General features: G+C 40.6%; 1 protein-coding gene across 1 annotated transcript in view; it reads right to left on the bottom strand.

Moving 5' to 3' along the window:
- COL6A6 (collagen type VI alpha 6 chain) overlaps window positions 1–22,177 on the bottom strand; it is a 169,662-nt gene that overhangs the window by 105,044 nt on the left and 42,441 nt on the right. The window contains exons 2-8 of the mRNA XM_040480168.1: window positions 15,796–15,893; window positions 12,913–13,512; window positions 11,002–11,622; window positions 9,193–9,753; window positions 7,866–8,423; window positions 5,148–5,723; window positions 2,677–3,246 (exon numbers count right to left, since the gene is read on the bottom strand). Coding sequence (XP_040336102.1) covers window positions 2,677–3,246; window positions 5,148–5,723; window positions 7,866–8,423; window positions 9,193–9,753; window positions 11,002–11,622; window positions 12,913–13,512; window positions 15,796–15,893 — 3,584 coding nt within the window. The remainder of the gene's footprint in view (window positions 1–2,676; window positions 3,247–5,147; window positions 5,724–7,865; window positions 8,424–9,192; window positions 9,754–11,001; window positions 11,623–12,912; window positions 13,513–15,795; window positions 15,894–22,177) is intronic.

The raw sequence follows: 22,177 nt of genomic DNA, 5'->3' as shown, positions 1-22,177 counted from the left end.
TCTGTCTCTCTCTCTCTGTGTCTCTCTGTCTCTCTCTCTCAAGAATAAACAAACATTAAAAACAAACAAAAAAAAGCAACACTGATTCTTAGTCACTTCTCTCCTATCTCTATGCAGCTGCCTGTCCTTTCACACACACTGAATCGTATATACAATCAGAGAAAGAGGATTTAACTTCACAAATGAGAGAAAAAGGGATCGGGACTTCTCCAAAGTTATGCGTATTTTAAATAAGAAGCAAAGCTAGGTGTTCAGGCTCTAAGCCTGATTTGCTTTGAGTCATACCAAACTATTATCTGATCTCCTTGACTCGGGTTTATAGTTTAAGAAGAGCTGGTATTCTCTAGTATATTTTCACATGCTTTTGGGGTTTTATCAGTGTTCATCCCAGGCTCACCAGTCCTTGGTCTGCAGCTTGGCTACAAAGGCTTCACATTCTTGCTTGCTGCAGTAATGACTTCAAGTTTATCTTCATATAGAGTACTTTATTTATTTTTACATTCATGACTATTTCCTTTAAAGATAATTTAGTGACTACTTGGGAGTGTATACTCCTGGTTTTGACTTTCAACGTGGTTTTCTTTCACTTTCTCAAGTAGAGACTAGATGGTTCCAAGATAATTTTCTGCCTAATAATTGCAAATGGGTATTTCATCTCAAACAGGAAATTAATGTGGAAGGTCTGGCTGAGGTCACCAGACATTCCAAAGTATGGGGATATCATGCAGCAGAATTTATGAAGACAGTAGCCCCTAATCAATTATGCGACTCTTAACCTTTAGCCTACACACTGGGTCTTATAAAAGGTTTGAGCTTAGAGCTTAGGAGAACATTTTGGGGGAGAGAACTGTTGATGTGCTGTGAGGTCTCTCACTACATGTACACGTACACACACATAGAAGGTAACTTCCTCTTTAAGCCAGGTAAGAGGAGCTTTAAGAGAGAGCTAGAAATTCTAAAGAATGAATCACAGGATGGCACACCGATCTCTCTGCAAAGGAGGGGTGACCACACTGAGGGACCTTAACTTCCAGTGTTTACTGGGGCAATGGATATGTTATTGTTTCCCATGGAGCGGACATGGCCACATGCGAGGAATTGTTGTGGACCCCTCTGATTTCCTGTCCAAGAAGGCTAACTGGAAGGCCAAAGAGATGACAGAATAAAGCTGGAGGGATCACTAGATGCCCAGAGGCTGAGGAAGGCATAAGGCAACTCTGGAATTGAGACATGCTTACCTTTTTCAAGGGAACTATGGTTGAGAGATCCCCTGACAAATGTGCTTTGGTTGGGGGAGAGAGGGTGGAGGTCAAGAAGGAAAGTCTTTGAAGGACCCATGAATGGTCCTTTGAAGGACCCAGATTTACATGGTCACAGAAAACCAATTCTTGGCAAGCATCATCAAGCAAGAACTTTTCTGTATTTCTTTAGCTCTTCTTCCTTCCCTAACCCATTCTGGAGAGGCCAGAAACCATGGCTAGCAACAAGAGAACAGGGTCTGGAAGAGGTGGGTAGAAGTAATAGGTGGGGAACAGTAGGTAAATTGCCATGTGTGGCCTCCTCTGTTGTGGTGGGAGAGCAGCCTATGGGAGGCTGGAAAGTGGAGTAACCCTAAATCAAGTTTTTAGTTTTAGTGGTTACCTTTTGATGGACATATTAATCACTGAGAAAAGGTTCACGTATTTCCTGAAAGTGACTAGGGGCAAGGAAAGAGCTGGCCCCCATGAATAAATTTAATGGATCAGTGGTAGACAAAAATGAAGTGACTTTACTCTGAATAAGCATGACACCTGGGACGTAATTATAAAGTTTAAATGTGCATTTTCTCATTTAATCTTGACAATGATCTTTTGAACTAGGTGCTGCTATCGTTCACATTCTACAGATGAGAAAATTGAACTTAGACAAGTTAAGCAACCTGCCCAAGAAAAAAAATGGCCATTTGAGCAGGGATTTGTAGCCAGGGTGCCTGTCTCCAGAGCTGTCTCTTAGCAACCATATAGCTTTCCTCTTCTTGGTGAAAATCTAGAGTTTATGTTTACCATAGGTAGTTACACAGAATCACAGCCAACCCATTGGGCACTTCTATAAAGATAGAAAAAAATCATCCCTCTTTCAAGACCTTTTTTTCCATCTGTTGGGAAAATGTCAAAACAGACTAATTTTTAAGAAGATATTTACTAACCTCTGCAGTAAAACGTTTCATAATAAAGATATAAATCTTCAAGGCTGTTCATTCTCTATATACCTGTACCAGAGCACCTGGCAGCCCGAAGGCCCTATGGCCAGGCCACGAAAACCCGTAGAATAGTTTACTTCTTTGAGACAGTCTCCAACCTCTGAAACCAAGGAGACTGTAAACAATGGCCTTTCCCTCACACCTTCTGAAGCGACTGCATTCTCATTCACAAAGGCATGCACTCGCAGGATATGGGAGAGGAAAAAAAAAAAAAAAAAAAAAAAGGCTCTCATATGTCCTGTTTTGCAGTCCACGAGTCACAAAAAAAAAAAAAAAAAAAAAAAAAAAATTCATGAGGACTGTGAAAAGTTCAATCTGAAATCCAGAGGCACAAATCTGAATTCTCCTACCAGCCCCAGGGGATGTAAACAGAGCTTGAGGAAAATGTCAGCAAAGACAGGGAAGGAAGAAATATGAAGCACACAGTAAATACTTACTGCTCTCACCCCCCGAGGTACAGATGTTGCGAACTATCCTTTTCTTGACCTTTGTCAGTTCGTCAAAGTTATGAACTGTCAGTTTTTTATCTGCAGTCCCAGTGATCTGAATGAGCTGTTGGTCATCCACATCCCCAATGCCCACAGAGTAAATGTCAATACCTTTGTGTCGCAGGTCTTCAGCAGCCTGAGCCACCTCATCTTGGGACTGGCCATCTGTGAGGACCAGCAACACTTGTGGGGTACCTGCATTTATCCGGCTGCCCATGTCTGGCCGGAAGTAATGCCCCACCTGCCGGAGTGCGGCACCGATGTGTGTGTATCCAAAGATCTGCTGGATGTTTTCAATCTTAAGCGATATCTCGGTTTTGCCTATGAAAGTTCCTAGTGGAAATTCCGGCCGATAGGTATGGCTAAACTGGGCAGCTCCTATGCGTACTCTGTTGACACTGACATCAAAGTCTTGAACAACAGATGCCAAGAATTCCTTCATCTTCCTGAAGTCATCTGGGTGAATGCTATTTGAGCCATCCATGAGGAAAACAAGATCTACTTTTTCAATTTCACAATCTACAAAGAAGAGGAAAGGAAATAACAACAACAAAAATCAGGCTGTTATTTTTTCTTGAAGCTGGCAAGGTTATGTGTTCATTGCTATATAGAAATGATATTTCCGAAGACGGTTTCTTATCTTATCATATGTCATTTGGTGGTCAGATTAATTGAGAAGAAATAAAAACACTCAGTTCATCCTTTTATGCCTTTCTTGGGTATTCCCAAGAATTTGGTCTTAATGCCATTTTCTTTTCGGAGATCCCCCCCCCCCCCCCCCCCCCCCCCCCCACAGAAAATTCATTCTTGCTTGCAATCTAGCCTTAGCCCTTCCAGAAAACCCAGTGATAGTGGTAGCACAGCAAGAAAAAACAAAATAGTACACATCCATTTAGAGACTCAAACAAAAAGACAGATGGTCTGTATTATTGACTTGGCCTCCCTGGCTTGTTAAGCCAATCAATACTTTGCTGGTTATTACTAGGGCAAACTGAGGTTTTAAAATCATGCCTTCCAGTCTATATCTTGTCTGTATTCTTTTTCAGCCCCTTTTCTGGTCCATATAGGCAAGAGCATCTACTTGAGGAAAAACATTTTTGAACAATGCAACACAGTTTAGAGATGCTTCCTTTGTGTTAATACAACAAATACAAAACAAAAAGAATATGAAAGACCACTGCCAACGAATGAGTTATGCTTGGCACAGGCTCATGTGTATTCCTTAGCCTTCTGGTAAACATTATCATTTCCTTGAATTCCCCCAGAGAACTCACCACTGACTTAATTAATTCTCATGTTAGCCTAAGATGAAAGGTGTCTGAGATTCCAGCAGTCAAGATAAGCAAGAGAGGGATAAAGAGAAATAAGGCAACCAGAATCAGTTAACTTTAGGAATTGGTTAACTCATTAATTCCTTTGTTTTGGTTTCATATAAAGGAAATTAAACTTATATATTTTTTTAACACCTAAGGGAGAACTGTCAATACAAAATTTCAATGTCAACTTCTGCAGTGGCCTTAAAAGGACAGATCAAATTTTAGTCATTGGCCAACAGAAGCTAAGAGTTGTACCAGTTTTCAGTAAGACTGAGACAGATTTTGTTAGTTTCATGAAAGAAAAAGGTAGTAGCTGCCTTCTAAGGAGGCAAGGCATAGGAAAACCAGAAAAGGAACTGCACCCAAGATGTTGGAATCCTGGATCAATAGCAATTCATCTAATGACAGTATTTTTAGTAAAACACACCTTAATAAAAATACTAAGGAATTTTAATAGACCACAGTGTCCCTTTAAAACAAAGGGGTAGAATGGCAACTGAATGAATGAGTTTATACATACATAAATGTGGCAATGTAATCTCTAGCCACAGAACTAGAAACACATGGCAAACGAAATCCCCGTTCTCTGCTCTGGAAACACTGGAGTCCGGAATTTAATATCAGGCTCCATGTTCTAAATGAGCTTTTGCCATAACAGAAATAAGGTGAAGGGACTGGAGACTTCCAGACTGCCAGAGAGAAGACTTCAGGCAAGACCTGCTGGCTCTGAGGAAGGGATGGAATTGATTTCTTACGTGAAAAGGAGGAAGAAGACGTGGAGGTAGAAGTGGGTAGGAAGGATGTGTCAACAACTTTGTGTTCTGATCAACAAAGCCTGTTCAAAGATGGTGAATTCTCCATCATTAGGCGGGCTTAAGCAGGGAGTAGGAATGCTGTAGAAGATTTCCTCCATGGGGAGGAGGCCAAATGAAATGTCTCTGAGATCCTTCCAGCCCTGAGATTCTATAACATGGGGAGTTCTAGGACAATTGGTGCTCCTTCTCTCCTCTCTAGAGAACTTGCTCCTGAAGGCTATTGCTTTGGTTTCTCCCTCACTTAGATCTCAGCTGATAATTAAGAAAAAATGTAATTGACAAATCTTACCTACTTTCGAAGTGTTACATACACTGGCTGACACATCTGAAAATATCCCCTTCAGGCCTCCAAAAGTCTCCACGAAGAAGTACTTGTCACTTGATCCTGCCATAGCTAGCAGTTCTACAGGATTGGCACCAGCGATCCCCACAGCCAGAACAAGAATGCCTTTGTCCCTCAAGGCCTTGGCTGTGGCATTGAGCTTATCTGCATCGTGGGATTCCCCATCGGTGATCACAATGAGGACTTGGGGGACCCCTTTGTGCAGGCGGCTGCCCCGGGCTTCAGTGAACATATGGTCTGAAAAGCCTAGTGCCTCAGCGGTGTAAGTATTGCCCCCCATGGGCTGGTCATTCTGGAGCACCGAAATCACCTCCCATTTTGTGCTGAGGTTATCCAGATAAAACAGTACCTCTGGGTCATCAGCATACTTCAGAGCCCCAAACCGGACCTGATTTTTGCCAACATCAGCTTTTTTCACCAAGTCAATCATAAAGTCTTTCATGATATTATATTCGTCATAGTCAATGCTTCCAGAGCTATCAATTACAAACACAACATCCAGAACTTCAATTCGCTTGCATTCTAGAAGAGAAAGAGAAAGGAAAACCACATGAAATTAGCTTTGGACATCATGGGAGACTCCTCTCCCCACACCTGTGTTTTAATTGCCAGGGTCTCCTCTCCATGGGATCAAGTTGTACATTAGGATGTCCATTCCTTGGGTAACAGACACAATACACGTACATTTGTGCTGCTAGTATGTAGAAATACTCAGGCAAGCTTTTAGGACAAGGTGGATATGAAGCCTACTGTAGGGGCCACAGAGGGGGCCAACAGTCACAGGATCAGAGGAATAAACACTTCAAATGCTTTAAACTAAAAAGGAAACACAAATTCTGTAGGCATTTTCCTGTATAAATAGTTTCTTCAACATGTGCTTTCATTTACACAAATTTGTCTTTTTTTTTTTTTTTTTTTTTAAAGCCACAGGGATGCGATTTTTTTCTTAAAATAAACCTTGGGGAAATGATCACATGAAAATGAATTTGGAAACACTGTATATTTTTTCAGTTATATTACAGCTGATTCTTCAAGGTTACATTTTCTTTCTTTTTAGCTTCCTTGAAACATTATCTATTTTCATTATTGGGCCTCATCATAGAAATAAGCCCATCTCACACTTCGCCTAACTAATGGTCCTGGCATGATGCTCCTATTAACTTTTCAAACTTTGGGTCAATGGCATGGAACAGTGAAGCTGGAAAGACCCAGTTAATTACTTAATCCTTGTGGTGCAACACATTCTATTTAAAGGCACAGAGTTCCAAACTACAACTCATTCATGCTGGAGAAGTCGATTAAGTCTTTCTGCAGCACAATCTCTCCACAGGCATTAGAAAGGTATGTTCCAGATGTTAACTCACCCACTCTGGAGAAACAGACTGGGGTCAAAATAGGCCCCCTCCCTAGAGGCTCACCACATTTCCTTCCTCTGCAAGCCACTTGCTTGCTATTGCAACTCTGTTGAAAGTCTCAGAGCCAATCAATGTGCTTATCTCACTGACTAGAGGCAGTCATAGTCATAAACCAAGCTCTCAGGAAAGGCTGGTTCCACAAAGAAGAAACTACATCTCTCTGGCCTTTGGCTGCCCTGGGGAGCCCGCCTGCATTACCCAAGGGATTAGGGTATAGATTGCTCAGTGTTGGTACCCTTTAAAGATTCAGATTTGTTCTGGATGGAATTATTGAGAAATACAATCCAGGTTTATTTTCTACAAAGCACATACCACAATCACCAAACCTTCCAGTGGGAGTTGGAAAGATCTGTTACTTGACCAACGACGTTCCTCTCTTTCCTCAAAACTCTGTTAAGACCCATCTTCTTCGTAGAGATGTTTCAGAACGCCTCAGGCATCAAGGCCCAGGGATCACAATGTCAATCTGTCCCTTCTATTTGCTCGACTTGTTTCATCACCTGCATTACTCTGCAGTTTCACGGGCAGAGGATGGGGGCTCTATTTACCTCTTTCAAGGCATCCATTGCTCATGTTCCCATAGGATACTCCTCCTTGATAGGATTTAGTATCAAAGTGTTTTTACAAATTTATCTCACTTCACAAAAGTACTGGCTTTTAAAAATTGTAAAACAAATAAACATAATTGGGTGTTAGGTCAAAGGGCAGTCACCTCGCCCAGGAGGTTATGCTCCAGTACTGCTTGCCTCAAACATAGCCCAAGGACACCGGTTATATCAGGCTGGCTGCTTGCCTCCAGGTGGAACAGACTCTGGTGTAACTCAGGCTCCAGGGTTCCCCATGGGGTCAGGCTGAAGCTGTACCATAGCTGAGACTGCCTCCTCGCTCAGCTCCCACCCTGCCCTGTCCTACTTCCCTTACCCCCTTTCTGAAAAGGCCTTCAATAAAATCACTTCCCCAAGAGCCTCTGACTTAGCTTCTGTTTCCGGGGAACCAGGCCTAAGACATTGTCCTCGTGCTCTTTGTCTACAAATGGGGACCAATCCAGGTGGACCAAAATTATTCTGTATTCATTCGACAGTTCTGATGAGGAAAGGTGCATTTTATACGTAGGTAAAAAGCCACGGGGATGAACATTCCAATTAAGCAAAGTTTACAAGGTTCAAATAGTAGTTTATTTAATTCAAGCAACAATGGCTAACACAGACGTATTTTGGAAAATGCCACTAGTGCATGTGCTCACACCTACCTTCACGGGGGCTGCATATTCCAAAAACAAGATCGTCTTCAATGTGCTGCAGAATATCAAAATTCTCAACATAAAACACCATCTCTGGCCTCCCGCTGATCTCCTCAAGCTGGGTGACATTGGAGCCAAACACCCCCACCGAGTAGATGATTATGCCTTCTTGTCGAAGAGCTACTGCTGGCTCCTTGACTATGTCCTGAGCTTCACCATCAGTGATGAGGATGAGAAACCTCCTGACGTTGGGCCGGGCCCCCTTGGCAGGGCTGAAGTACTGAGACATAAAGGTCAGGGCACCACCCGTCAAGGTGGTTTCTCCAATGTGAGCCATCCGGTCTATTGCATCTGAAATTTCATGCTGGGACATGTATCTATCGAGCGGAAATTCCTCCTTATTGATGTCGCTGAACTGGACTACGCCGATCTGCACCCGATCTGCCCCAATCTGAGATTTGCTCACCAGGTTTTTCATAAATGTTTTCATTTTGCTGAAGTTTTCAAGTCCTATACTGCCAGAACTGTCCACCAGAAACATGATGTCTGCTTTCATTTCTTTGCAGGCTGCACGGAAGAAAACAAGGTGTTTATTCAAGTGGCCTTCAGGTGAAAGGATTAAGGGCAAACAAGAAATCCAAAACACAAATAATTCTATACTGAAGTTAAGTGTGAGTTTGGTGAGGATGGCTAACAGGTAAATAAAGCACTGAAGGCCATAAAAGTGAGGCTATTCTATTTGTTATTTATATCTTTAATTTGTAATTCAGAGTATCTTAACCTTAGCACTATGATAATTTTTATCATGGAGGGCAGCCCATGCATCATAGGACACCGTAGGACATTTAGCAGTACCCCGACCTCTACCTGTTAGATGCCAGGAGCACTCCTCCAGTTACGACAAACAAAAGTTACTCTAGACATTGCAGGTATCCCCCAAGAAGGCAAAAATCACCCTTGGTTGAAGACTACTGACATGGTTCTAAAAGGTTTCATAGAAGTTTTATTAAAAAGCAATTTAAATACATCTGAGGTACTTAAAATCAGGTATCATTTGCAGTGTCTAATTATAGGTCTAACCTAGCAGGGATCTGTGGGAAGAGGCTAATGAATATTTATTAGGGAGAGCTCCTCCAAACACCTTTCTTATGCTTCCAATATTAATCAGAACACCATAATGGGCTCCTAGTTCTGCTCTGGAGAACAAACATAGCTACTCAAGTCAACAAACGTTGACTTGGAAATTTATGTTGTTTCTCTAAACCTGTGATGTCGAATATTGCAGGATAGTAATTTATGAGCTGAAGTCAAAAGGTAAAGTCACCATGTCCCCTACCTTCTTCAGCACAGATTTCCTGAACAACTTGGTTTCTTATGTCTTTCAAAGCGTCGAAGTCATGCACGTAGTATACCCTCTTTTCCTCGCCTGCAATTTCTCGCAGCTGTGTTTGGTTGGCCTCCTTGACCCCAATGGCATAAACACGAATGAGCTCTTCTCTCAGTCTGTTTGCAGGCTCCAAGATGCTATCCTTGGACATGCCATTCGTCAGGACAACAAGATGACACGGCACTCTGTTTCCTCGCTGCTTCTTTGCTTTTTGCAATAGCCCTAGCGTGAAATTCAGGGCTGCACCCGTGTTTGTATTCCCACCCATCTGCCGGATGTTCTCAATGGCCTTTCCCAAGTCATGCTTGTTAGTGTATTTATTGATCTCAAATTCCAAGTCCCAGTTGTCAGCATACTGAACGGCCCCAACCCGCACTTTTTGGGGAGCGATGTTGAACATCCCTACGACCTCTGACAGGAAGGTCTTCATTTCATGGAAGTCGGTGGCCTGGGTGCTTCCAGAGCCATCAATGAGCAGATAAATGTCTGCTTCTTCAGTGTCCACACAACCTAAAATGGAACCAGAAAGGTTGGCTGTGGCACTGAGGCAAGTGTGAAGAAGGAATGAAAATAGATGGGAAGTAGAACAATACAAGCGTCTTGAGACAGAAAAATGGAAAACAGCTCCTAGGCATAAAAGACACTCTACTAGCTTAACGTAGGAAGAATTTAACATCACTGGGCCCAAATGAATTGCTTCTGACAGTTTACGACAATTTGGATAGTTCTCTGCCATGAATCAAAGCAAATCTGGATATAATAAAAGATTAGAAAGAAGACACGAAGATGATTTTTACAAGTGAATAACTGCTTAGCAAAGAGGCAAGTGGTATGTTGGGAAATGGAGAAGGTATTTAACTGGACATTGTGGACAGAGGAGCTCTCTTTCTTGAAAACCTGAACAAACTATTTACTCTCGTCTACTCCTAGCCAATTAACAAAACTAGGGGTATCGTCGTCAGTGGTCTTATTTGTGTAGGACAACTACGCTTTTACAGTAAACATGCCAGCAATGTTTGTGGAAGAATGTACACATGTATATGCGCATGTACATCTACACATAGTTTATATAGTATGCACCTGTACGTGCAAAATATTTAAAATACACTGCTGTCTGTCTCTCCAAACTCACAGATACTACAACAATACTTCACAACAAATCACTCCGTTCTCCAACCAAGTCATGCTTCCTGTTTCTTCTCTAAGTTGGAATTTGACGACGATGGAAGAAAAGGAGAGAAAAATACAGAAAGAAAAAAGAAACAGTAGTGCCCGGGTGGCTTAGTCGGTGAAGTGTCTGACTCTTGATTTCGGCTCGGGTCATGATCTCATAGTTCGTGAGTTCAAGCCCCACATTTGGCTCTGTGCTGCCAGCGCTGAGCCTGCCTGGGATTCTCTCTCCATCCCTCCCCTCCTCTCAAAATAAATGAATTAACATTAAGAATAAAGAAATAAAGGAAAGAAAGGCAAAGGGGAAAAAGAGACAAGTAAAGGCAGAGAAACAGCAAAGGATGGTGTTCTAGGGTGTTAAGTCATGAGGAATCCTGGATAGGAAATCCCTCCTCCCCATTCCAGCACTACAATGGCTTTCATTCTCCCCCCAGTTTACACTGCGAACCGTCAAACAAAGGTAAGAAATCAGGAACTTATGCTCCCTACCCACAGCATGCCCTGCCAGTCCCTTCTCTATGTAGAATAACCTGAGAGGAGGAAAAAGAGAAGGATCCGATTAATCCTTCTCTCAGCTAAGGACTTTACCAGATTTGAGCGTTTCAGTCCGTTCTGAGAAGACAGAGACCGTGTGCGTTATCTGGTTCCGCAGCTTCTTCAGAAATGTCTGGTTGTGAGCGGCCAGGTCAGAGAAGGTTTTCAGTTTGGACACATGCTGCTCAGCGGGGTGAGAGGCGATCTTCTCCAGCTGGCTGTCGCTGGCCCCCTCTATGCCCATGGTGAAGATGGTCACGCCCTCGCGCCGGAGGTTAACGGCCGCCTTGGTCACGTTATCCTCTGATGGTCTGTGGGTCACCAGCACGGCAATCTGGGGCACCCCCTGATTCTTCCGACTGCCATTGCGTGCACTGAACACTTCCTTCCTGATCTTTCTGATGGCAGCTCCTGTGTAGGCCTTCCCAGCCTGGGGAGAGAGGTTCTGTATATTCTGGAGAACCTCCGACTTATTTACACCCCTGCTGAGGGAATTTATCACCTTTGTCTCATTGCTGTAGGCCACAAGGCCAACCCTCATGCAGTTCTCCTTTATGTCAAGAGCAGATATGCTTTCTTCCAGGAATTCCTTAAGATAGTCAAAGTTGTCCTGGCTGCCATTGATGGACACATCCAACAGGAACACCACATCAGCCACAGATGGGCCTTGGCAAACTGTGTGGACAAGGAATGAAGAAGTTTAGCTAGAGGTAGGGCATCTTTGCTCAGCATTAGAAGGCGTGGAGAACATCTACCAGAGCTTGGTTATACACTTAAAGAAAGAAGGCTGTATACAAAATGATTATGAAGCTGAGATCAGAAGGTCCTAGATTCAAACACTGGATCTTAGCTCAACTCCCAGCTTTGATTTCCTTATCTGTGAAAATAACATTTATCTCATGAAATTGCTATGGGGATTAAATGTGATACCGTGCTTCGCTATGGGAGCTGGTGCATAAAAGCCACTCAGTGAATAGCTGCTACTGCGATCATATTAAAATATTATTAAAATCAATAGGTAGAGTCCAAATATTCCTAAGATGTGGTAATGGAATAGTGATTGCACTTTCTACTATTTTATTTGGGAAAGATGTTAGTAATAGGATTCGCATTTTCATAGATTACCACAAGAAAATCATTCCCTATTATCAATAGACAATTATATTGTCTCGTTCAAGCAGATTTAAGCAGCAGTAATATGAATTTCCTATGTTACTTAGTAAGACTTGTACACTTGGAGCAAATTGTTTTTTCCTGGCTCTCCCCTGCCCTTCACTTGGATGATGTTTGTAAACTCCTGGCCCCTCTTGTTAACAGTACAAGAGGACAGACTGGGACACAGGGCAGCAGGTTAGAGGCAGAGCAGAACACAGGAAGCTCATCAGGATTAGAGCAAGAGGAAGGGAGACCATGTGGGCCGAAGCTACCTGAGCCTGGGAATCTAAGGGCCCGATCTACCCGATTTCAAACTTCAGCCTGGCCTGGGACCAAGCCGTGTCACCTCAAAGAACGCCTGGGAGTTTCTGCAGAAGCAAGGGTTTGGCCTTCCTGAAGCTGTTTCCAGTGCTATCATTCTGTGATTACATTATGTGGTTTGAGGAGGCAAGGATTTCTTTAGGAACAAATCTGCCCTTTAAAGGAACCAGTAAATAAAACTACATAGCAACTAAAGCCCAAGGAGACTGATAGCTCAGAGATAGGCTGGGTGGTAGGGAGGTGTCCCTGGATTTTAAGATGTGTCGATGACATGCAACATAAGTGAAACATGGAAAAACCAAGCTTTGTGAGGTTCACTGGATTTATAATGGTCACAATCCTTGGGTCCTCTTGAACATGTGAATATTTAACATCTGAAAATGCAGCCCAACTTTTGAGGAAAGGTAGACTCACAGTTTCAATCCTCTCTCCGTGCTGATTTTTCAAAAGCAAATTAATCATCATTCTATACATGTGCTCTGAACCCACCTTCCACAAGAATGTCATCTGCCGCTCCATCCCTGTACTGGGTCGCTTCCTTGATGATCTGCGTCATGTTTTGGGAAAACGCGCCCAGGTCCCTGACCGACCGAAGGTTGAAGTGAAACTGAGCCGTGGCCATGGCCTTCAGCTCCTCCTCAGAAGCTTCCTGCAGCCCCACGGAGATGATTCTCACCCCGTCTTCCCGCAGGGCCTTGGAGGCCTCTTCCACGTCGTCGTCCTCGGAGGCCGCCGAAGCCAGGACCACCAGAATCGGAGGAAACTGCTTCTTGTCCCTCCCACCAGCCGCTCCGGAGAAGAAGGTCCTGTGGGCCCCCCGGAGAGCGTTTCCTATCCGCAGGGAGCCGCCGATGAAGGCGAAGTTCTTCTTGAGGTGGTTCAGCATGGGGTTCCTGCTCTTGAAGGTGCTCAGCTGGAACTCACTGTGGAGCCGGTCGCTGTACTGAGCCAGGGCCACGCGGTACTTGTGGGCCTCGATGGGGAGACTGGTGATCATCTTGGTGATGAACATTTTCACAAGAGGGAAGGACTTAGTTCCCAGGTGATCAGAGCTGTCCACCAGAAACACGACATCTGCATACTCAGGGCCTAAAAACCCAGAGACATACAAACAAAGCACAAACTTTAGAAATGTACTACCTATTTAATGCCAACCATTTGGATAAAACCTACTTTCCTTTATTTGTATTTTTAATACCTTCCCAATGAACTGAAAATAACAGCGTGACATTACGTATTTGCCCAAGAAAAGAAATCTTTATTTCGTGGGCTTTTTCATACACCTTTGCATTTGAACTCCTCGCAAATTAAGTATCACTTTTGTGTGGAATTAAAAAAAAAAATAGGTAAATTTAGAGAAGTAGAAAATCCTGGGTTTTTATATCTTTAGTGGATACTTCCCAATCCCCCACCTTTTTTTTTTTTTGCTTTCAGAATTTGATCTCAGTTTATATAAAGACAATAAAAAATTTAATTGAGAATCACATTGCTTTGAATTTGGGTGGGGATGCTCTTTCATTATGATTCCTCTTTAAGCAATGTAACATTGATCTGATTGACTTACAAACATATTAGTTTGTATTCCCAAATGTTAAATGGATGACGTTTAAAAAATACCTAAAAATCATAAAAATGTGGTAAAATTAAAGTTCTTTATAATATTTTTTGGCGAGCCATGTGAATGATCACTATAATGCTCACATAAGTAAAATGTGATGGAAACCACTATGCCCTAAGCTAGGAAAGGGATTACAGTTTTGGTTTCTATTAAAAACAGAATTTGTATATAGGAATACAATAACTTTGCTGAACTTTGAAGGATTCATTCGTGCCAGGTTCAATGCTAAGTATGTAGAATTATATTTTAATGTGATAGGGAATCACTGGATTCAAGCACAAAATATTGTTTATTGGTGACCTGCTCATTTGAATGCAGAGTCCTCCCCACTCTAGTAGAACATCTATGTCTTTTCTGTGGTAGGGAGAAGTCTGTCTGTCTGATGGTATATATTTAAGCAAATATAGTGTACTTGAATAATGGAAGTCCTGACTTTTTTTTTTTTTTTTTTTAATCAGCTAACTCCACCTGCCCTGTCAAACCATTCTACATACTTGGGCTTCAGGTTCCTCACCTTTCAAATGAGTGGATTCTACTAGAAAATATGTAAAGTCCTTCCTCACTTTGAGATTCTGATGAACAGAAGTGGTTACAAGATAAATTCTAATCAAATGAAAATAACCTCCATCTCTTTCTGTCTACACCTGCTAGGAAACCAGCGTTGGCAACCCTGTGTGTGATTTCATTTTCTTGATAGCAGTCTGGTTGAGGCATGATGGATAACATCACACCTTGTCTTCTAAATCTGAAACCTAATTTCAACTAGTTTGAGATTCTTTTGATAATCATACAGTCAGCAGTGTCTTAATGACGGAGAATCAATATTGTCTTCTAAGAGAAGGCCAGAATCCCTACGAGGACTGTCAGGGGATCCCTGCGCAGGATGGCTTGACTTGTGACCAAAAGTGACCTTTCTATTCATGAATAAGCCCCCACATCTTGCATGGAAAAAGGAAATGTGGACAATTGGCATGTGAGACAGATTCAGGTTCTGATACAGCTCAGCGGTATGTCTGAACAGTGGAACACTTGGGGAAAAAGCACTGCTTCTCTTTAAAACAACTTAATATCAAGCCCCGTGAGACATCAAAGAAAAATGTTTGCAGAACAAAGTCTAGTTTATCTCTTCTGAAAACTTGCTTCCAAGGTCACAGTCCTTGAGAAAGCTATGAAAGCCAATATAGGTGGCCCTGGACATGAAGTGACCGGTACAAGTAGTCACTATTTTGAGGTGGTCAAGGAGTGAGGGGCAGGCCAGTATTTCGACTTCATGTCCACTGGACAAAGGTAACTGACAGACAGCAAACAGCTATGGAGCTTTCTCTTCAGGGCAAAAGCACTCTCTTTACAATAAGCTAACAGTTTAAATTGGAGCAAATCTGGATACTTAACTAAGACAATGTTTTGGCACAAATGAACTAGGAAGAAACATTCCAAATGTTCCAGGCCTGAATCTAATATTAAATGATAGAATTTTAATGCAACCTCCCCAAAGGCCTAAAAGGGGTTGAAATTGAGGACAAAATAATAGCTCTCATATCTTTCTATCATAACCAAGGAATAAGGTCCAGAACAAATGATCTTTCAAGGAGCACAGGATAACATCACAAAGAAATTGAGCTACCATCCATCCCTTCACCACCATCAAAAGCAAAGTAAAGCAAAGCAAAACTCTTTAAGTAGGTCAAACTGATCTATTTTCTGTAATAAAAATTAAGGAAAATAACTTTTTTTTTTTTTTTTTTTTAACTTACCAGGATCTTTGTTCATAGAGACATGGGAACAAATTACCATAAGGAACAAGATCAGCAGCATTTTCCTCTTATGACCTAAAAAGTCTCCAACTTGAAATCTGAAAAGGCAAGAACAACACCTAAAATTGTGGATATTTTGTAATCAAGACACACAAATAAGAGCACACAAAATTTTATAGCAAACTGGGTGCAATAGAAGGCAGAATTTCTGAGGTGCCCCGACCTTCTGATCTGTGAAGAGCCTTAGAGAAAAAGATCCACAAAAATTCACACAATCACAACATTTTTTTCCTGGTCCAAGACCCTGCAGAAACATGAAATTCTGGATTATAAATGGAGGTAGCCAGCTGCCTTCTAGTTCCAACAATATTTTGTGTCTCTATTAGTCATTTTCCCTGTACCCTCGTGTTACCCTTGGTCTACTCTTTGCCAAGACAATTCAGAGTTCACGGCTGGGACACAGTCTAAAGACCTGATTTATCATTTCTCCATCATGAACATGTAGGTGTGTTTCATCTTTGAGCAATAAGTATTTTTAGATGGGGTAAAAATTCCATCTTTTCCCCTATCCTACATAATTACAAAGGTAACCATTTTCCCTTATCCTTAAATTTGAGAGAAGACATAAAAGTAGTGACCCTCCATATTCCATATGATATCTTGCTCCTCAAAATGACTCAATTTGTACTATTTTGCTTCCAACTACCTAGAACTGCATGAGGCAAGGGTTTTCCAATTCTATTGACCTAAAGAATCTTTGGTCACCTATAATTATTCATTTCATAGAATGAAATAAAATATTGAAGACGTTGAAAATAAATATTTTCATGAAGCAGGTTTAGCCCATTTATTGACTCATTCATCCACTGAATGAAAAACTAATTGATCCATATTAAGAAACTAGCATCTTTGTTTCCTGCAAAGTTCTTACCCAAACGTGAATTTGCAATATTATATACAGCCATCTCACTCCTTGTCAGGCAGCCTCCCAGTGCTTAGTATTTCATCCCTTCAGAAAAGGGACCTGTGCCATGAGAAATTCCATCCCCATTTCCTCACCTACTCCATCATCCCTCTGACATTCTGGAATCTGGGACTTTGCTCTGTTCCTTCATAAGAAGCCTAGATGATATAAACTTTTCAGGCCGTAAGTCAATTTATCAATTCTATTCTGAATTATTCAGTGAACTGGAAGGGGCTCATAAGAGGTTGTTTTTAGTTCAACCCTTACATTTTAGAGGAATGTTAACCCTAGAGTAGATTGCCCCAGATGAAAACCAAGTCATAATATCCGTACAAATTTTGTACTAACGTGTATAACAACAACAAATCCTCCCACTTGTTGTGCCTTTAGTATGTGCCATGTCCTGTGCTAACTGCTCCACATTTGTTCTCCTGTTTGCTATGGATAACACAGCTAGTAGCAAGTGAAATTATTCCGATTTTGCAGATAAGGAAACAGTTTCATGAAGGGGACATAAATAACGGTTTCAAAGTCACCTTGATAAAATGGGCCAGAGTTGGGCGTACAACCCACTTCTGTCCGACTCTAAAATCTGTCCTTGCAAACTGTTATCCCAAACTCAACACGGTGAACATAAAAAGTGTCTCCAAGTTTCTTTCTGAAAGTTAAAACCTGGATGGAACAGTGAGGATTAGGTAAAGCCATGATAATCCCAAAGCAGCATGAAGCATCTGGAAATTTCCCCATGCAGATGATCAATACCAGTGATACGATAAAAGTTGAATTCTTTGGAATAGCATCTTGTGAAATAGTTTTCTCACATCCTTGAAATGGATTCAAAAAGCTGGTGTGTTATAAGGCCATCCAGTGTGGAAGCCCACACGCGAAAGGTTCTCTTGAAGTGCATACGGGCCCTGCTTGGTGTGTGCAGTAAGACTGGTGGTGGGCTAAGCCTCTAAATTCATGTTTGGAAGGGCTGGGATCATTTTTACCACATTGAAACATGGATGAACTGCCTAAATCTGTATGCTGTTCTACTCCCAGACATGGCCAGGATTTATATAATTTTTTTTAGAATATCTGAATATTTAAAATAAATTTTAAAAATACCTGAAGACATAAAGGGAGAATAAAGAAACAGAAAATGTAAGTTCATTGTACGTTCTTCTTAATTGTGAGATTGATTGCTTGTTATAGAAATATTGTCAAAAGGTATAGTTCTCCTTAATCTAAATTTTGTTGTAATTCATTTATTCTGAATCAAAAAAACAAAACATAGAGGCCAATATACATCTTTTGGAAGTTATAGGCTATAAAAAGCTTTTTAAAAAATCTGGATCCCTGTAAACTTTCTGTTGAGAAGGTAGAATGTTTCTAATTTAAACCACAGCTGCAAAAGCAACACAGTCACCAAACACTTGGCTTCAACCCCAGAATGTTTAGAACTTGTGCAACACCTCTCTTGAGGCTACTAAGAACCAGGGGTTTCAGGGAGACCTCTGCCCCATGCAAGCCAATTCATAATCTAGGACATGTCTTCCAAAAAAATATTAACAGCCCAAGAGGGATACTAAAGAGACCTCAGCAAAATTAAGATAAATGCCTTTTTTTCCCTTTAAAATGAGCATGCAGGATACATCATTTCTAAGCATATGGACTGTATTTTTCTTCAGAAACAGACTATTGTCAGCTGCTGCACTGTAAAAAAACACTGGGTCTATTCCACAAAGGTCATGACAAATTACCATTTGTTTATCTACCCCCACTCACAATCTCTCTACTATTTCCCTTCCTTGAGCCATGCTACTTCTCAGAAGTCAAAAAGTAGAAAGAAAAATATTCTAAGTAAGACTTAAACTCACTGAAACGCTGCAGTATGAAGCCTTCACATACAATAGGAACAAATAAACACGAACCAATAATGGTAAACAATACAAAACACACAAGCCCTCATGAGGCAAGCAAATCACATAGTTTTACTGCTAATGTCATGTTTTTCCCAACTGCATTTTCTGGAATCACAAAAAAGAGACTGTGTATGTTGATCATATTGAATGAACAAGGTCATTATGACCCTGCCATTTTGTAAAATGTATACTCATATGTGTTGAGAGCAGTTGATTCAGTAGAAAGAGCACAGTCTATAGTATCATGACTTGGGTTTCACTCTTCCTTAGTGGTTGTTTCACTGGACATCCCACCTCACTCCTGTGGGTTCCTCATCTGAAGCACAGGGGTCACATCCTCTAAATTCTAGCATCTCCACACATTAACAGTTTTTTGACCTAACAAATAGTACTAGAAGAAAAAAAAAAGTGACCAGTTAAGCTAAGATCACACTGAAATACAGAGCACATGTTCTGAAACAGTCTTAGGGAGCAAAGTGCCCCTGAGACAACCACCTGTGCAGGTCTGGTCCTGTGTTAGAGGGACTATGACAGCAAGAAAAGGAGTAGGTCAGAATTATTGACCCTTTCTGGGTCAGAAATGCTGGTGGAATCCTTCCAGACCCAAGTACACCAACTGAAGGGGACTAAAATTTCAATAAGGCAAGCTTATTTTATTTAAGCTGGGAATTAAATGCCCAGCTTAAAAATTAGGAAAACTATAGAATAAACCCAAAAGGAATAAAGAGATACTAAAATACTAAAAATCTGAGCAGAAATCAGCAAACTAAAAAACAAAGCTAAAAGAAGATCAAGATTTGAAAACACCAACCTCATAATAGACTGATCAAAAAAAGATGACATAAATAATTTTATGAATTATATGAATGAAAAAGACATAACTATAGATAAGACAGACTTTTTAAAAATTGAAACAGTAGTTAACAGTATTCACAGAAAACTCCAAGCCTACGTGATTTTACTGGCACGTCCCAAACTTTCAAGATACAGGTCATTTGAATCTTCTACAAATTCTTTCAGAGATCAGAAAAAGAGGAATATTAGCCATTTCCTTTTTGGGGGGCCAGTAAAATCTTGATATGTAAACTAGACAAAGACAGCATGAGAAAGGATAAACATCCATTTTACTCATGAATATAAATATCAACAAGAGCCAAATTATGGAAAGAGCCCAAATGTCCATCAACTGATGAATAGACAAAGAAGATGTGATGTGTGTACACACACACACACACACACACACACACACTATGGGATATTACTCAGCCATAAAAAAAGAATCAAATCTTGCCATTTGCAACAACATGGTTGGAGCTACAGAGTATTATGCTAAGTGATAGAAGTCAGCCAGGGAAACACAAACACCATATGATTTCACTGGAAAAGAGATGAACATGCAGGGAGGACAGGCAGGAAGAGAGGCAAACCAGAAAACAGACTCTTAACTATAGAGAACAAACTGAGGGTTACTGGAAGGAAGAGGGTGGGGGGATGGGTTAAATGGGTGATGGGTGTTAAGTAGGATACTTGTTATGATGAGCACTGGGTATTATAAGTGACGAATCACTAGATTCTACACTTGAAACTAATGTTACACTGTATGTTAACTAACTGGAATTTAACTAAAAACTTGAAAAAAGAAAATAACTATAAAAAATCCTAAATAAAACATTAGCAAATCAACTCCTCAGTATGTAAAAAAGATAATACACTGTTATCAAGTTGAGTTTAGCTCAGGAATGCAAGGATTGCATTTAAAAGCTACAATCTAAACATGTAAATCTAAATATGTATTTAGAAAATACATGACTATAACTTAACACATGAATAGACTAAAGGAAATAAAAAGTAAATATAAAGGGAAAACCACTCCAATTCATAACTTTAAGAAAAAACCTTTAGGAAACCAGGAGGAGAAGGAAACTTATTCTGACAAAGGATATATTTTAAGAGACTTTTAAATATAGAGAACTGAGGGTTGATGGGGGGGGTGGGGGAGAGGGGGTGATGGGCATCGAGGAGGGCACTTGTTGGGATGACCACTGGAGGCTGAATGTAAGTGATGAATCTTGGGAATCTACTCCTGAAGCCAGGAGCATAGCCTATACACTGTATGTTAGCTACCTTGACAATAAATTATATTTAAAAAATAAAACAAATAAAAAATAAAAATAAAATAAAAAATAAAGTAAAAAAATTTTTTTAAATAAATATCTTCTGTGTATATCACCCTAATGGGGAAATTTTAGAAGTATTTTTTAAAAACATGAAGTACAATTAACACAGTGTTATATTAGTTTCAGGTGTATGATATAATGATTCAACAATAATTCCATACGTTTCTCAGTGCTCACCACAATATGTATACTCTTAATCCCCTTTATCTATTTCCCCTAACCTCCCACCCACCACCCCTGTGGCAATCACCAGTTTTTCTCTGAACTTAAAGGTCTGTTTTTTGTCTTTTGTTTGGTTGGTTTCTTAAATTCCACATATGAGTGCAATCATATGATACTTATATTTTTCTGTCTGATTTCATTTAGCAATAATACCTTCTCAGTCCATCCATGTTGTTCCAAATGGCAAGATACAATTCTTTTTTATGGTTAATATTCCACTGTAGATATGCACACATCTTATTTATCCATCTATGGATGGACATTTGGGCTGCCTCCACATCTTGGCTATTGTAAATAACGCTGCAATAAACATGGGGGTACATAGATCTTTTCAAATTAGTGCTTTCATTTTCTTTGGGTAAATACCCAGTAGGGAAATTACTGGATCATATGGCAATTCTATTTTTAATTTTCTGAGAAACCTCCATGCTGTTTTTCACAGTGGCTACACCAATTTGCATTCCCATCAACAGTACACCATAAAACTCCTAGAGGAAAACATAAGCAGTAGTTTCTTTGACATAGCTATAGAAACATTTTTCTAAACACGTCTCTGCAGGCAAGAGAAACAAAGTAAAATTCAACTATTGGAGCCACACCAAAATAAAAGGCTGTTGCACAGAAAAGGAAACCTCCAAAATGACAAGGCAATCTACTGAATGGGAGAAGATATTTGCTAATGATGTACCCAATAAGGGGTTAATATCCAAATATACAGTGAACTTACACAACTCGACACTGAAAGACCCCAAATAATCTGATTAAAAAATGGGCAGAGGACCTGAACATTTTACCAAAGAAGACATACATCTGGCTAACAGACACATGAAAAGATGATCAACATCACTCATCATCAGGGAAACACAAATCAAAACCACAATGAGAGATCTCCTCACACTAGTCAGAATGGCTAAAATAAAAAAGACAAGAAATAATAAGTGTTGGTGATGATTTGGAGGAAAGGAACCCTCATAACTGTTGGTGAAAAGTACTCTCTTTAAAATGAGGAAACAGAAGAATTTTGCTATGTTCTAGCAAAATTAAATCCATAAAGATTGTAAAAAGAACAAGAACACATAAAATTGCCATTGTTTGCAAGTGACAGGATTGTT

This window comes from Herpailurus yagouaroundi, unplaced genomic scaffold, assembly GCF_014898765.1.
Source record: "Herpailurus yagouaroundi ecotype Mexico unplaced genomic scaffold, PumYag 159, whole genome shotgun sequence".
Taxonomy (NCBI): Eukaryota; Metazoa; Chordata; class Mammalia; order Carnivora; family Felidae; genus Herpailurus; species Herpailurus yagouaroundi.
Note: the sequence above shows the minus strand (reverse complement) of the source record. Positions and strands in the feature narration are given on the sequence as shown.